The following is a 17,353-nucleotide window of genomic DNA, read 5'->3' as shown; positions in this document are numbered from 1 at the left end:
AGTGACACTGACAACACAGAAACTTGCATAATTCTTTTTTTCCCAAAGTCATAATGTTGCTTAATAATATTCAAATCTTGGCACATATATGATGAAAAAAAAGGTGTATCCCCTCCTTTAAAGCCACTGTGTGCCAGAGGAGCAGGTCTGAATGGCATCGAGTTACCTTAGAGACTTTGATGAGCAGCTTCTTTTTTATAATGTTTTGTGTGAGAAGTCAGGATGTGTCAGATTGGTGCCATTGTCTCGTTGCAGACGCACGCCTACAGGTTCCAATAACGCGCCACCCATGCGGCGTGATTTCCATAAACTGTGACAAAAAAAGTAATTCATACCACAAGAATGACACTTTTCTTACAAACACTCTAGAGAAAGTTTGGGATGCTGGCAAAGAGTCAGGCAAATATCACCTATTACTCATGTTACTTAGTACATTTGGGGCTTCACTTGCAAGCACAGCGCTTCGTCACTGCATAACAATCAGATGGCTGAGTGTTGGCAGTGCAACTGATGGAATTTTACTGAAAACAGATTTCATCTTTGAACTTCCAGATATTCCTGATCGAAAAGTACCATCCCTGGCTTATAACGCTCTGGTCGCTTCTCTCGGTGTGATCACGCTTCTGGAGGACGTGGATTAACTTTTTTTCTGTTCTATCTGTTCGGGGGAAAATACGCAGCACTTTAACAGAATTTGGCAATGTAAGTATATGGTAAGAGTGTTTGGTCCAGCAGCAGCAACAACAACAAAAAAAGGGAAAGCGGAGGGGGGGGTTTCTTTTTGAGCAGCAACAAGTTCCTCAAGAACTTGACAGGCAGACACAGGGGCGCTATTAATGTGATATTTGTTTTGTAAAAGCGACCTGGCTGTGCATCGAAAAGATCTAAATGACCAGTTGTGCGTATGCGTAATAGGCCTATGGCCCTTCGCCAAAGAGGGAGTTAACAGTCTATAACACAAACACGTGAATATGGATATGTCTCAGAAGTTTTTATGTGTCTATGATTGTTGCTCGATGCGGATTTAAAGATTTGAGGCAGTGAAGGAGCGATCAGTCAGGGACTGGTATCCCCATAAACTTGGATTGCCGTCGCTTATTTCAATCACGTAAGACCCCTAATGGCGTTGTCCGGGCGAGGGTGTTACGTAGCCTATATCTGTACAAGCTTTTCTGACAACCCAGGCTTGTTGATATTTGTCTTTACTGTAGAGCCACCAAGGTGTTGCCTAAGAGAGTTTAAGCACGCCGACATTGCAAAGGGTTATTAGATTCATAAGTCAGCGAAGTGGTGGGCGATCTACTGAGCACAGCAGAAGTTCTCATATGATGACTTCAAACAAGACACATTACCTACCAGCATCTGTTGGAGTGAGTGGATATTAAGACACTTCTATCTCCAGGACAGCGTAGGGGAAAATGGTAAGTAGCAATGGAAACACACAGCATATAAAGGATGATTACCAGTAAATAGTCGTGCTTGCCATTTAGTCTGGCAACGCATTGCTGGAAGGGTTGGACTCAGTGGCTACTTGAGAAACTCAGTATCGAGACCCCATGTCTGATGAGGCTGATGTTGACAAAGCTTGTGGGAAAAAAAAGATTGTGTGGCATTTCTTCGGCTCAGGATATGCCGGTACAGTGAGAGAGGTAAGGAAATATTACATTGTGTCTGCGCGCAATGTGTGGATGTGATGTAGGCTGGAGTCTTGGAAGGGCTGCTGTGTGTTGGCAGTGAGGGCTTTATATTTTATGCATGCATGTATGTTCTTTTTGTGCGGTGCCCATGTTTAAAAAAAGCAACATGTGCCACTTACCTGTGACACTTGCCATAAGCATGACATTAAGAACAATGGGGCTCTGTATCAGCGGTGCCGGTTGTCATTTGGCGTGAGAGTGGAGGCTTTTTTTTTTCTTATACAGAGGCAACTGTACACTGAATTGAACCGGCGTTTGTGATATAGGTGCTGTTATCTGGAAGGAAATGTCCGACCAACATGTGATCAAATATTAACAGGGCTGGTTTGGCAAATACACGTGACAAGACGCGGGGAAGCAGCAGAGTAAAAAAAAAAGGCAGTTTAAAGTGGGCACTCAGACAAAAGTATATAGATATTTTCTTGGCCCCTCATAGTTACCCTGGCTGTGTTATGCTTTCAGCACGTTGGACAGAGGCACCGGAGTCGTGCATGGACTAAACCGCCGAGTGGACGTCAACTCTCTTTCTCTCTTTCCCCAGCCCCCCTTTGCCAAACCTGGGATTGTTTTTTCAACTTTTGGTAAGCTTATTCAGAGGGAGCCTGTGGTCTGTAAACGGAAAATAAACGGGATTTTAAAGAGAAAGAGAGAGTGGGGGGAAGCAATTTCAAAAAAAGAGGAAACAGAACACACACACACAAAAAGCGCTTGCCATTTTAAAAAGAGCTTGTGCTTTAAGATGTGTTTTTTTTTCTAGAGCATCGTGAAAGTTGAAATGTTAGGTTCGTCTGCTCTTTTGCACACCACATTCTCGGTACCTATAAGCCCCCCCACACTGCGTTAAACTTTGGGACATGCAAGTCTTGGTCGCGGAGATCTAACCACGCACATAGTGGTTGTCAGCCCTTGTAAAGGTAAGAGCACAATCCATTGTTTTCATGTCACTCTTTTGTTCTTGTCGTCTTTATACGGGCTTCTTCTGGCTTCTCTCAAATGAACTTCGGCTTTAAAAGAAAAAACTACAGCATGCAGCCCTTCGCCTTGGCAGTGTGTGTTTAATTGTGGGCATCAGTGACCGAAATAACTCCGAAATGAAATCCGATCCAGGTGACCAGTATCTCGTACATCCATCTTCTCCAACCCCTCTCTTTTTTTCTTTCCTCTAAAAAAAAAATTGGAAGTTATATTTGTGGAAGATTTCGGTGCGTGCACATTCATGCGGGATGTGAGTCATGTGAGGCGTTTTTAAAATTGGGACGCGTTTTTTCGTGCTTGGGGGATTTTTTAAAACACAGCTTTTTGAAGCGTTTTTTTTTTTCGGAGTTTCCGAAACACTGCCTGCTGCAACATAATTTGCGTAATCGTTGCGTTGTGCCTAATCATGCTCCCAATATGGGACTTAAGACGCTGCAGTGATCCTTCCAGCCTGCACGAACTGGAGTACTGATGCTGGTGCATATCATAAAGATGTCAGGGGAAACTATCTATCTATCTATCTATCTATCTATCTATCTATCTATCTATCTATCTGTCTGTGCGTATTTTTCTTGTTTGGTCTGCTGCATTCATGTTTTGTCTTGATGTCAAACCCTCTGGATTTTGTTATCGACCAAAAATAGCCCTACTCTTTACCCCTCCACCCCCCCCCCCCCTTCCCTCCCTCCCTCCTCCCCTCCCTCCATCGCCCCCCCCTCCCGTCATCGCCATCAAATCACTTGTGTTTTTACTACGACCGCTCCACGGTTTCATTCATAAGGTGCTTTTCACTTCACCTGCTACCCTACCCCCCTCTTTTGTCCATGCACGGCTCCGTGTCGACCTGTCAAACGCAGGCTACGGCTAAATACCGGCAGAACAAGAATAAAACAATCATTCTCGATTGCTTTGGCTCGTGTGATTTGCCGGGGTTTTGTTTTAAACGCCACAGCGAGTCACTTGTACAGTACAGGCTACAAATTGTTCTATTATTTCCTGTGCAAAATTACAATAAAGATGGGCGTGGTCAAAGTGCATCCACTGACAGATGTTATGGCTGAATGTGATGGAGAGATAAGATGGCTTGATATGCAATTGTTCGGGAGGCATCGATTTTTTTCTGTCTTTCTTCCTCATTTTTTAAAAAATATTTATTCCATATTAAGGCACGCGTAAAGTCTTGTCACGTGAGGGGCTGTTAGATTTTAGATGCTCATCATCACACAAAACAGCTCTGGGATTTTATTTCTCTGCTCTCTTGAAGGACTTGTAGCCTAAAAAAATTCGTCTCGCACCGATGCAGAAGCGGTGGATATTGTCTATTTCCTCTCCCTCACTCTCTCCCCTTCGCTATCTCTCTCGTCTTCTTTTTTTTTCTCCTCCTCTGGTCAAAGATTTAAGATTTCTGATCCAAGACGAAGCAATTGCATGGCAAAACAACTGCAAGAGAAAAAGAGAAAAGCCCCCCAACGCCCACTGGCAGTCCTCTTTTAATCAAGACTCCTCTTGCAGGCTGCATTATTTTTTATTTTTTCTCAAATAAATACTCCAAAAACGAATGCATCCAGTAAATCCCTAATTGCATTTGAATTATGTGACTTCTCCGCTGGCGTTTTTGGTCATTTTTACCCACCAGTGTAATGCGCGCAGATCGCTTACTGCATATTATAGCCTATTACTCCTCGTTTTATATGACAGTGAAACCAAAATAGATCATATTACTTATTAGGCTGCCCGACATTCATAAAAATGCTCCTTTAATAACGGGCTGCGTCGCAACTGTAATAGCCACGTTTCCGGCTCATCAGCACCACAAAAGCGTTTATTGCACAAATAATGATGAATCATTAATTTACCTAACGAAACGATGGGCGTTTTAGTTTATATAAGATGTGGGAAATTGTGATACTTTAAAGAAATACTTGGCCTTTTATTCACAGAAGGCGCAGGAGAGGCTGAGGCTTTTTATTGCAGCGTCTTTTTTCGGCTGTACTTTGTTTATAAATATAATCTTTTTTTCGCAGAATGCCTATTTTCTGGCCATGTAGCAGTATTTTTAATATTATTATTTTTTTCCTACTGAGACGTGGGATTATGATGTGGGCGTGGGCGTGTTGGGTGGAGGAGGAGGGATGAGCGGAGGCGGGTTAGGAGGGGTCTGTGGGGTGGCACGACACACTTTGTATGTATGAAGGTTTTTTTATAGCACTTTTCTGCAATGTACGTCAGCGGATCAGTCCATAAATGGGGCTGCGTGTGTTTGTGTGCGGGCGTGCGCCTGCGTGCGCTCGCCACTGTGTGCGTGCGTCTCCGCGTGTGTTATCTTTACCGAGAATCTCCCCTTTCTCTCTCCCTCTCTCTCTCTCTCTCTCTGCACTCTCAGCTCTGCAGAGTTGGGGTGGGCGTCAATAACAAACCTGATGGTAGGTTTCATTGCAAAAATCAAATGAAATTCTTTCGGTATAGGCCTTGTTTATTTATCTAACGACCAAAAAATAATAAATGCATTCTGCAGGAATAAGGATTAACACTAATATGGTACTGGATTGTTTCATAATGTGCTTTTTTATAGTGTAAATGTTGGCCTTTGTGTCGTTTCCTTTTTTTTTTTCTTTTTTTTTTACCGATGCGATAAATTCATGCACTTTGGGCAGCTAAAGGGATTTGGCGAAATCTGGTTTTCAATTAAGGACGTTCAATTTGCCTTTAATATAAATACTAGGTGTGTCTCTTTAATACAACTCGATATCGGGGATCGTGCTCGCCACACTTTGCCACAACGTTTTCATTCATGAAATGCAATAACGTGTCTGTTTATCCAAGCTGGTGTCTGATATTAATTATAAATAGGCTATTGATTATTTCAGGCTATAGATGGCGGAAATCTCGACACGCGGCTGGGGCGGGCGTCACGATATATTTAGAGGCGGGGGGGGGGGAGAAATTAATCATCTTAATCATTATGGAAATGTAGGCTACATCGCCCGCCGCCACCACCGCCGCCGCCGTCGCTGCTGCTGCTGCTGCTAATGCTTTAGTCACCACCACCACCACCATCATCTTCATCACCAACACCTTCATCCAATTAACAGGCTTGTTTAAACAAGTTCTGGCAGGAGGCGAACCTTTAATTCCGAAAGCCTTTAATTATCAGTTATTCGTCACAGTGGCGTGATGGATCCCACGATAAGTTATTAATACACAGTGGATGTAGTTAGTCTGACTGTAAAGACATCTTATACGTCGGATCACTGCGGGACTACAAGGATTCATGATGCTGTGTGTGTGTGTGTGTGTGTGTGTGTGTGTGTGTGTGTGTGTGTGTGAGGAAATGTTCGATCATGCCGGCAAACCATTCAAGTGTGTGTCTCAGCATGTGAACATGCAGCACATCACTGAATCCGAGCAACTTCCAACTAGACAATAAAACATGTTTGTATTTTCTGGATGACAAACAGTGATGCTGGTGCTGCATTTTTTTAATATACAAAAGGGAAAATGTCTAATGTATGTCCCTTATTTGGTGGAAATAATAAAAGATGTTGGTGTAGTTGCATATGGTGGCAGGGTATGTGATATAAAACCAAGCAGCAGGCACATTCAAGCCATTGATTTAGCCCCCACATCAGCCTCATTTGTGTAGCAAATGAAACAATGCCTGCTTTCTGAGTTCTCATAACAAATATTTCAGCGTTTCCAAGTCATTTTGTGGCGTGATTAGTGTGTTTTCATTCAGCAGTGAACCATGCAAAGGTTATTGATGCTGTGGTGATATTGGATTGGGGGGGTAGGAAGGGGAGGAGAGGGGAGGGAGGGTGGAGGCATAAGCCGAGAAAAGAGACAGACAGACAGAGACAGAGGGAGGCTTAATAGGCTATGGAGTGATTTGCAGTCTGTGCCACTATAGAAATAATGTATCAGCTGTATGAGGATGTGGAGGGGAGGAGTGTATGTGAAGCTCAGAGGACTGGTCCTCTGTGTCTGCCTGATGATTACAATAAAGGTTATTGTCATTACAGGAGGGATGACATTAACTCCTCACTCCAGCGTGTGATTATAAAAAGGGGCCCTGTGCTGGGTTTACCTGTTTACCAGTCTGGAGTTTTCTCAACTGTTCTCCAGCTCGCCCCTCGTCTCGTTTGACGTCATCCAAACCAACCTGATACAAAATGTTTTCTCAGTTGACGCGTTTGCTTCTCGAAAAAAAAAAAGAAAAAAAAAAAAGGAGGAATTGCAATTTCACTTTGATCAAAATACCCTCATCGCCTTCCTTTATTCCCAGTGAAAATGACATTTCACAAAATGTCATTTCGTCCGTGTTACACGGTCCCCCCCTTCTCTCTCTCTCTCTCTCGCACAAGGAGGCATAGTTCTACTTGTTAAGTGAAGCTTTCGGCAGTGCGGACCTGTCAGCATCGTGCTGCATTTGGCAAGAGAAGCCTTGAAAGGTTATACAAGTGTGTCGTGTTGTCAGCTCCTGTGGTTGTTTCTTCTTTTTGCTGCACAAACAGGCGTGAGGGTTGTGAGCGGGGAAGATGTGAGGAGAGACTTACCCAACTGTTACTGCCAGTCACGTGTGTTTGGCCATGAATGGGGTGATTAAAATTGGTCATTTGCCACCTAACATGGTTCCTCACCAGCTCCTCGGACAGTTTGACTCATTGTTCGTGGTGTCGAGAAACCTTAAAGAAGTCCTAAACCTCAGTTTGGATGGAATAGTGGTTTAGCAGTTTTCACAAAGACTCCTGCTGCCTCATAACTGCTGTTCAGTTTGACCCTAAATCGGATGAGTCAAAAACATCCTTAACACTGCTCACAACTCCTTTTTTTGCTCCCAGCTATTAAACATTTTATTTGGTTCATTCAGAAATCCAGTCCTCACATACAAGCCAAAAGACTTCTCTTGATACGCCACCTTCAGTTGTGTTGTATTAGCAGAAATGAGAAAGACCATGTTGTTGTTTTTGCTCTTCTAATGAGATGCCAAGTGATTTATTTATGAATTACTTGTTTGGAACAGCCCCCTTGTGCAGTGTGCATTTTTTCTATCCTCTTTGGAGTCATGTCGCTCAGTGATTGCTGATGCAACTCTTTGTCATCCAGAGTTTGCCCTCACCTCCTGTGAGCCTTTGGGGAGGGCTATATCTATCTTGGCATGTCCCCGGGTGTGTTGGAGGTGGGAGTGACTCATTAAGCAGGTGTGAGCATCCACTCCCATACTGCTACATGCCAAACAAGAGCTCTCCAGCTCATAAGCTCGTGCAGGGAAGAATCATGATGGCAATATAGCAAACACATCACAATAAATCTTTGCACTGGACCGGGGCCAAGACACAAGGATAATGAGCTGCTATTTCCCCATTATGCTCACTCTTGTATTCATCGGAGGTGGAGTTTCCAAACGTTCATCACCCATTGAAAGGTTGTGGCTCCACTGACGTTTTTATTTGAATTCTGCATTATAAAGGGAATGAATTGTTCCCCAGTTTGTTCCTGACCAGGAGGAGGAGGGGGGGAGACAACAGAGGAAGCAAAGTAGTTTCATTCTCCAAGAGTGAGCTCTGTGTATATCATTTAAACGTGTTTGTTTAGCTGACATTTGGTAATAATAACCTGCAAAAGCTGGTTACTACACTGCAGTGCACTTGCAGGGGAGTCATCCATCTGTTGTGGAGATGGCTCACTTTAAAAGCAAGTAGAAGCAGAATTGTTTTCAGTAAGTTCACATCTTTGTTAGCCTCCAGTGCCTGTTGCAATCCAAATGTTTTAACACCACTTTTACAGCACCAAAAATGATAAGCCTCCTCTAAGCTGATATTCAGGGGTTTATAAATGACTCAGGATTGCTTGTTATATATATAGAAGACATTAGAAGAATATTGTGAGCATCTTAATGTGGCTATATCAAGCATAGGATGCCTAAAATTGATTGAATGTGTACACTTTACGCACAAATATCTTCCTTCCTGGAGCTTATTTTGATATAAAGTACACAACCTCCTCACTATCTGCACGCCAGCACATGAAATACTTATTTTTAATTCCCTGAATATCTAATTTTACACAAATAGGCCATCTCTAAATGGCACGCAGTGTATCACGACTTGGTGGAGACGCGCTGTTACGCAAAACGTTACCAAAAAAATAAATAAGCCACCTCTTTGGCCTCAGTGAGCGAAATACGGAAGAGGAGAGACTTCGCTCGTGCTTTATATATTGCCAGACATTATGGTGTGGACGCAGGCTGCATGGTATGCGGACAAACAAAAGCACATAATGCACGCTGAAAGCGCATTAATAGTTCCGCCTCGGGGCTGTTTAAACAGGAGTTTGGCGGCGACCAGTCAGCCAGCGGCAGGTCACATGTTGCAGCGTCATTGTGTAGTAAAGTTACTGTAGTTGCAAAGAGGCTCCTCATTTCAGCTCCAGAGGTCTGTCATCCCGTGGTGGTGGTGCTGCTGCTGTTGCTGCTGCTGCTGCGGCGTTTTTCAGCATGCGACAACTTCAGACGATCTCCAAAGGAGCCGTGCAGCCATGGGAGTGCATTACCTCATCCATGCAATTTCCACCATCAATAATTTAATCTATTTGCTCCAAAGCTGAAGAGATATCCTGAAGCTTGTCGGGAGAGTACAGAGAGGAAAATATCGCTTAAGTAAATTACTCAGGGAGTTGTCCAAAACATCCCAGATGACACTACTGTCCTGTTGAATGGTCTGTTTTACGACTGGGCAGTGAAAGGTATGTGTCGGTTTGTTTTCTCGAAAACTTGTTTTACGCACTTTGGGTTTTGTTTGATGCTGTTTGAGAAAAAAAGACAAGAGGTGTGTGTGTGTCTATATGTGTGTGTTGGGGGGGTGGAGGGGGGTGGAGGGAGGAGGGGAGGAGGGGTGGGGGGGGGCTCTAAAAGTAGCTCGATCAAGTCCGGTTATCCTGCGAACAGACAGCGCCGCAGCCCGAGAGGGGATATGTGTAACCTTATCCTCTCGTTCATTAATAAAAAACGGAGTTATTATGTTGATTGGGTTTCCAGTGGAGAGCACGAGCTCAGCAGATGTAATCTCTATGAGTAAAAAAAAAAAAAAAACCCAACAACTCTTGTTTCATTATTAGGGCAGCCTGAGCAAATGTGGCTTGTTATTAGTATTTCTCGTAAAGTGGAAACAGTCCAGCAGCGCGCCTCTTTATGAAATCAGCCACGTTTGAACATTTAACGGCAACTTTCTGCTCATAAATAACTCAATAAACTCTTTGTGCAGGGTGTTAGTCAATATTTTTAATCTCGGACCCTCCTGCACGTCGAACACACACACAAAAACACTCCAGACAGTTTTTTTTTTTGGTACGGTTGTTTAGGAGGAGGGGAAAAAAAACTTTGATGAACTCATTAAGACTTTATAGGAAACCCGAGACCTAAACGCCCAGCTAACGTCGGCCAACATACACGGTTGGATCCACTTCTTGGTGTTTTGTGCTCGCTCTGAATAACTTCAAATTACTGGCCAGCATGATTAAAACAAAGTCCCATTTATAGAGTGGTGGAAAGCTGGCGCATTTTTGACAGCTTCGTGTGAAAATATCTGGATCATAGCATTACGCACGGGCTCGGTTAGATGATGGTTTCATGATGAATTAATGATGCACTTTTTCCAAAACATGCACATTACTGTCAAATTTATTGTCAGAGTTGTGACTAAGCAGCATATAAGGGAACTTTACAGCGTATTTACGATTACACACAACCCAACCTGGCACCGGCTGTGCGTCCTGGAAAAAGACTACGCTTGTGTTCTATCTATCTATCTATCTATCTATCTATCTATCTATCTATCTATCTATCTATCTATCGTGTTTCACAGGAGGGAGGGAAAGATGGAAGGAAGGTGGAGGGAGGGCGAAACAGAAGGAGCTCGTATTATTTCACGGTCTCACCCGCCATCTAGTGCGCAAAATGTGGAACTGCAGCTCTGTTCATTTGGAGCCATAAGACTGCTCGCTCGTTATATTAGTGGTTTGGTGTCAGAGCTGGTGATTCATGGGTTAAAATTAAATGTTTTTGTGTCAAGATTATAATTGGAAATTTAAGCAACACTGACAAATTAGAGTTTTGCACATTTAAGGAATATGAGTGGCCTCGGTGATGATTATAGTGTATGTGTTGCTACTGTAAGTCTTTCAATTGTCCACTGTTGCACACAGTGTGGGAGGGAAGCAGCGCCTCATTTGGATAGCTCGGATCACTCAGCAGCTATTTGAATGCCGGCCCTTTCTGTGGCAGAGGCCGGGGTTGGCCTGGAGGCCAGGTATAATCCCTCGGTGATGCTCATCTATTACTAAACATGCTCTGAAACTGTGTCAGATTGAAAACAGATCTCAAGGAAGCGAGCTTCCACATGTGTGAGCCATTACTGCAGACAACTCTAATTGCCTTTTTCTAAGTGCTGCATTGTGGCACACAAGGGGTCCACGGGTAGAAATTCTGATATGGTGTGCTGCCTGTTTTTCCTTCTGAACATTTGGCACCGTGTGCCGTACATGTCGAACGTGACAAAACATGTTGCTAGGTAAATAGCTCCAACCCAACACGGTTCTTGAGGAACTGAACAAAGACGGATGCCCACAAGGGAGCAGTGGTAGCAGTGGAGAGCAAATGTTGCTATAGGTCACGCATTTCTATTCAAATGCAGTGGGCACATTTCCCCTCCTTCATCTCTCCTGTTTGATGTTTATTTCCCTTCTAACGGTTCCTAAGATATCATGCACGCTGTTCGTGAAGATGAAGCCATAAAGTGTGCTGACATGTGCGGCGAGGCTGGGGAACATTACTGAATGTGTAATAATACTAGCCGTGCTAGTCCTTTCATGCTTTAGAGCAACTTTTCAGCATCTGTCAAAGGAGGTATTTATCACTTTAATCCCCACCTGGCACAAAGAATAAATGTGAGGGTAAGTTACATATCCCCACCATACAGCCGCACTCTCAAAGCAGGTGAACAGGTGGTCATCTAGAGACGTCAAAGCCAAACAGTAGACAGAGTCCACACACTCACCTGCTCCTATTGTTCTGGGTGTTTCATGCTCTAGGCGTGTTGCCTTGCATAAAGGCGTGTTTGCAGCAGTTATTGCGGGCTTTATCGTCCTGTTATCTCATGTTAAGTGATTTTTGGTGAAAAGAACTGTCATACTTGGACACTTTGTTTATGATGTGACACAGCTGGATTGGTGGGATGTATCTGGGTTTTATTTCAAAATGGCATTTTAAACGATAACACAAGACACAATAAAGACAAAAGATGAGAGATGAAAGAAGTGGCACCGAGCCCAGCCACCTCTGTGTGTTAGATATTTTTATAACCAGTCGTCACATGGCTGGTCCAGAGGCTCCGAAAGAATACATTTTATTCCAAACATTCCTCCATATGTAGTTCCTCCCTTTGCTTTATTATTCATGCTCATTGTGTTAACTCGCAAGCCGCTTTTTCATTAACTGCAAAATCCAGCAGTGCACATAAAATGTTCCTTCACTGGATGTATAAAACAAGAGCAAACCAATCAGTTGTCACATTTAGCCTCCAGTAGATATAAGCCAGAGATTCTCCGCCAGTCCCACAGCAATTAAATGATTCATTGGCTTTATCGCATTTTAACAGGATGTTGATTGAGAGCATAAGCCATATTGATTGTCCTGATGGAAACAGGAAATCACAGAGATAGAAATAAAATCATTTGTTGTTCCGGTGTGAGGATACCCGGGGGAGCAGCATGCAATTGCACACTGTTGAGTGGCATTACCCCCAGCAACCTCCTCCCCTCCATTCTCTCCCCTATGGAGACCTGGAAGAGACGTCATCCGTGGTTGTTATGCTGCGAAATGACGCTGGCACTCTCTCCACCCCCTGCTACTGCAATATTACCCCTGTGGTCTGTTACGGAAGATGCAGCACTCTTCGTCTGCACCATTTCCAGCATGAAGTTTGACGCCTAACAGTAATCAGCCCTCTGCCTTCATTTCCGTCATGTGGAAGTGGAACCATTTGAGCGCGATGCTGATAATAATATCAGCCTAAATGCATCCTACACATAAAGCTCGTGACTGGCCTCGATCCTGTAAACCTACATGATTTTCAGTGCTGGGAAGCCTCGCAGAGAATTCTTGTTACTGTGACCGAAAGCCTTCACAATATTGAAGGGTTAATAAGCTCGATGAATATGCTTTTATTAGCAGGGTTTAATGAAAAATAGATAATCAACTCCTTATTCCTGGCTTTGCCCTCATTGTTGTTTTAATTGGTGAGAGGAAAAATACCCCCATCTCCCTGCAAACACATACAAGCCAGCCCCTCCCCATGCCCTCCCCCTAACACACACACTCACACACTGTGGAGGTGCACGTCACTGAGCTCGGGGAATGAGTGGCTCATTAAGAAGAAGGATGTGATATTCTGAATAGAGACTGTGAGACTCCCAGCACATCTATTTATAGACAAGATATCTCTATGGCAGTCACCGTGGTGTTGGTTAATTGCAGCCACGGCCCCTGATACCAATTAAGAATGAAACAAATGCATTTAAGGTGGGGTTTTTGCTCCTCCCTTACTGTAAAGGTCCTCGTGTCCGTCCTGAGTTGGAGGCAGGAGTGTGTGTGTTTGCTCGCCGTGTTTTCCTGTATCAAGTTGGGACATGCAGAGTGCAGTCAAAGCCTCGGTCAGGCTATTTTTAAATGAGCCCCTGTGGAAAGCAAGATCTAGATTTTCTTTTCATTATGGTTGCTTTTATATCTTGGGCTCTTGGATGTCCATCAATTCATTGATTTTTTTGCTGTGAATCTTAGAGCTTCTCAAAGGTAAGGGATGCATATGTGCTCAGGCGATGTATGTACAGTATTTCAGCTACACCTGGCTCCTTGTGGCGCTTTTTTTTTTTTCTACCCCCCCCCCCCTCCTCTCCTCTCCTCTCCTGGCACTGCTTTGCTTATCTTGTGAGTTGCTCGGGATCGGTACTTCACAGTGCAGGGAGGATGACACATCTTTCTGTCATTCAGTTTCCTCATGACATCCTGTTAGTTCATCCTGCAGTGCTCTCGCCATCCACCTGCCAAAAACAAACAGTGTCCCTCAACAAACTCCTGATTCCCGTACGTGTACTGTACGGCTTTAGTATCAGACCTGTCTCGCTGCACAGACCGGTTTTTTAAAAAAGATAAATGATGCTGCAGCAGCGGTGGTGTTTGTCAGAGCTGACACAAATACAACATTTCCCACTCAGTCACTCAGTCAGTCAGTCAGTCAGTCGGCACTGGCCATGCTCCCTTAGTTTTGATAATGGTGATTTTGTTAGTGGGGTAGTGTCATAGTCACGAGATAATGCATGAGCTCTTCAAACAAACAGAACAAACAAAACCATATCCTTATGTCAACACGTGCAGAGCCTTTCCAAATTTTGTGCCAGGTTACAATTGACCCTCACGTGGCTGGAGCCCAACACGCGTCCATTCATAGATTATAAAATCTACCAGTTCAGGTAGCTACTCACCTTAATAAACATAAAGTTTAACAACATAGAAATCCACCACGTCCTTTATAGAGTTAAAAAAATAGGGTCTGACGTTGTAAAACTGACAACACAATGATTCAGGCAGTGAGGGATGAGTGACAGCTTTGCCCATTATAAAACAACACATCCTCGCACGCTCTAGAAACACTCTGTACAGTTTAACACAACAGTAAAAAGCTCATAAATAATAACAAGCCTGTAAGGATGTAGTGACATCTATTTGTGTGATCTTATCTTTTGTAATAAGCACTCTCGTTGATGCTCAGCACAGCTTTTGTGCACGGCTGCCAACAAATAAAAATCGAAGCCAGACCTCACATAGGAACAGAGTGATTACAGTTTGCAAACAATTTGAAAACACTGATGACACAGCGCCAGTATCAGTTTAATAAGAAAACATTTTGTGATTATTCCAAGGCGACTGGCTCTCTCTCTTTGGCGTGCAAAGAAAAGAGTGGAGGGTGTAAATAAGAAGAAAGACTCACATGGTGCATTATGGATCAAGAATAAGCTAACTTCATTGAAAATGCTCTTTGACTAACGGTCTCGTTCTCTGTCTGCCCCCCCACCCCCCCCCCCACCCCACCCCTTGTTTCCTGTCTCTTTCTCTCCCCCTCCAGTTCCACCAGGTTAGAAGAGTGATGACCATCCTGTTCCTTACTATGGTTATTTCATACTTCAGTTGCATGAGAGCTGCGCCCCTGAGAGATGCCCCGGGCATGCGGGGCCATCGGACGGAAGGCTACTTGGGCGCTGCTGCGACGGCCGCACGAGGCCATGGGACTCCACAGAGTGGTGGTGGGCCAGGCCAGCGCGGGGAACTGCCCTCACTCACAGACACGTTTGAGCAGGTGATAGAGGAGCTGCTGGAGGTGGAGGGAGAGGCGGCACAGCTGGGACAGGGGGCTGATAAGAGCCAGGGAGGTGGGGGCCCGTCCTCTGTGGTTGCCGCAGACACCAAGGATGTCGACCTGTACGACTCGCGGGTGATGATCAGCAACCAAGTGCCTTTGGAGCCGCCGTTGCTCTTTCTCCTGGAGGAATACAAAAACTATCTGGATGCCGCTAACATGTCCATGAGGGTGCGGCGACACTCCGATCCCTCGCGGCGCGGAGAGCTCAGTGTGTGTGACAGTATTAGCCAGTGGGTGACAGCTGTGGATAAAAAGACGGCAATAGACATGTCTGGGCAGACAGTTACCGTCATGGAAAAGGTCCCTGTCCCCAATGGCCAACTGAAGCAATACTTTTATGAGACCAAATGCAACCCCATGGGGTACACAAAGGAGGGCTGCAGAGGAATAGACAAGCGGCATTATAATTCCCAATGCAGGACAACCCAGTCCTACGTGCGAGCGCTTACCATGGATAGCAAAAAGAAGATTGGCTGGCGGTTTATAAGGATAGACACTTCATGTGTATGCACATTGACCATTAAAAGAGGGAGATAGTGTATAAAATGTATAGATTTTATTGAAGAGTTTAAAAAAAGAGAATAAAGAGAAAATATCTATTTGTATATATACATAACAGGGTAAATTATTCCGTCAAATGAAAATTTTATGGACTGCATGTAAAAAAAGATGAAGTTTATACAGTAAAAGTGATACTACAGTCTATTTATTGAACATATTCATGACCTTGTAAACAATTAAAAAAAATCTGATCAGTCATTTGCGCCCAGTTTAAATTACTATATCACATCCCTCAAGACATTGTGATTTGTTTACGTTGCCAAGAATTATAAAAATGAAGGAAAAAAAAACAGGCAAGGAATGAGAGAGGACAGTTCCATCTTCAAAAGCTTGCATGCTGCTTCAATTGTGAATCGAGAAATTCTCCACTTACAGAAAAAAAGGATATGATGCTGACCAAAAAAAAAACAAAAAAAAACCATTCCGTTTACATATTCAGCAGAAAACAATTTTCCTCTCAAGTAATTTATCTGTTTACTGTTCTAAACTTCTCAAGGTAATGTTGGACTTACATACTATGTCAAGGTGCTGTTGTCAAAGCTTTGCTGTTTATTTTTTTATCCCCACCAGAGAACAAGATATATATATATATATATATAAAAACTATATATATATATATATATATATATATATATACACACACATATATATATATATATATATATATATATAAAATCTATTCATTGACATGTTTCTGGGTTAATATTATTCATTTTGTATGTTGTGAAGTTGTTTGCAATATTAAACTGAAATATTTGAAGAAATAAAAATGACTATAGGCAACTGAAAAACAAAATCAATGTCGATAAAGTTTCAATAGTGCACCTCAAGACAGGGTAAAATTTATTATGCAGGCAGGCAGGCACATACACACACACATGCACGCACACGAATGCTGCCAAAGAGCAGCCAAATTGAAATCACAAATGACCAGGATGTTCGATATATTTAACAGGCTGCGACAAAATCATGTATTTTCAGTGGCACAGGAGTCGATGCATTGGGTGATACATAGTGATAGCAATATTACAGTGGTGTGGGTGGAAACGATGTATAGTTTGCAGCTTTGAGGAGGTAAACGGTGGCAAAATGCTCCTGAATCAGCTCCTGCTCCCCACCAGCACATTACTGACACAAACCTACTGCATGTCTTTTGATACTTTGGTGTTTACACACAGATTTTCAGTAATTTACTTAGTTGTTGCGCCAGCTGCAAGAACTACAAGAACATAACATCACAAGCACAGACTTGACTGTGATGCATTCACCCACACATACATGGCATCCGTGTGCATTAGAAACATACACACCCAACATTCTCTCATCGGTGCATGGTAATCCCATCTTCAGATGTTCTACAAAAGGACAATCATCACAGATTTTACTCAGCTGCACATTTGATCAGAAGGAAAAGCCTGGTTTGGTATCTGGGTTAAAAGATGACTGCAGCTTCGTGTCAACATTCCCTCCAGCAGATTATTACTCATAGTGAGAACCTCTTGCTTGCCAAGTCTAGATGCCATAGTTTAAGGTCGTAGTCGGATGACAATAAAATCTGCTCAACTTTTCATCTTAACATCATAAAGCACTTGCAGATACCTATAATATGACATATTCCAAGAAAGAGAAGATACAAAGCTTCATTTGTGTCAC

General features: G+C 43.3%; 1 protein-coding gene across 9 annotated transcripts; it reads left to right on the top strand.

The window, feature by feature from the left end:
* Positions 1 to 376: 376 nt before the first annotated feature.
* Positions 377 to 15,898, top strand: bdnf (brain-derived neurotrophic factor). 9 transcript variants are annotated; one of them, XM_033645600.2, is made up of 3 exons: positions 377 to 702; positions 2,160 to 2,278; positions 14,846 to 15,898. In XM_033645600.2, the coding sequence occupies exon 3, from the start codon at positions 14,867 to 14,869 to the stop codon at positions 15,674 to 15,676; it is 810 nt and encodes a 269-aa protein (XP_033501491.1). In that variant the 5' UTR covers positions 377 to 702; positions 2,160 to 2,278; positions 14,846 to 14,866; the 3' UTR covers positions 15,677 to 15,898. The 9 variants fall into 9 exon arrangements, with proteins under 9 accessions (XP_033501491.1, XP_033501322.1, XP_033500925.1 ...); XM_033645514.2 differs by lacking the exon at positions 377 to 702 and adding an exon at positions 1,000 to 1,421; XM_033645351.2 differs by lacking the exon at positions 377 to 702 and adding an exon at positions 1,580 to 1,649.
* Positions 15,899 to 17,353: the final 1,455 nt, after the last annotated feature.

The sequence above is a fragment of the Epinephelus lanceolatus genome, chromosome 2, assembly GCF_041903045.1.
Source record: "Epinephelus lanceolatus isolate andai-2023 chromosome 2, ASM4190304v1, whole genome shotgun sequence".
NCBI lineage: Eukaryota > Metazoa > Chordata > Actinopteri > Perciformes > Serranidae > Epinephelus > Epinephelus lanceolatus.
This window is presented reverse-complemented; position numbering and strand designations above follow the sequence as displayed.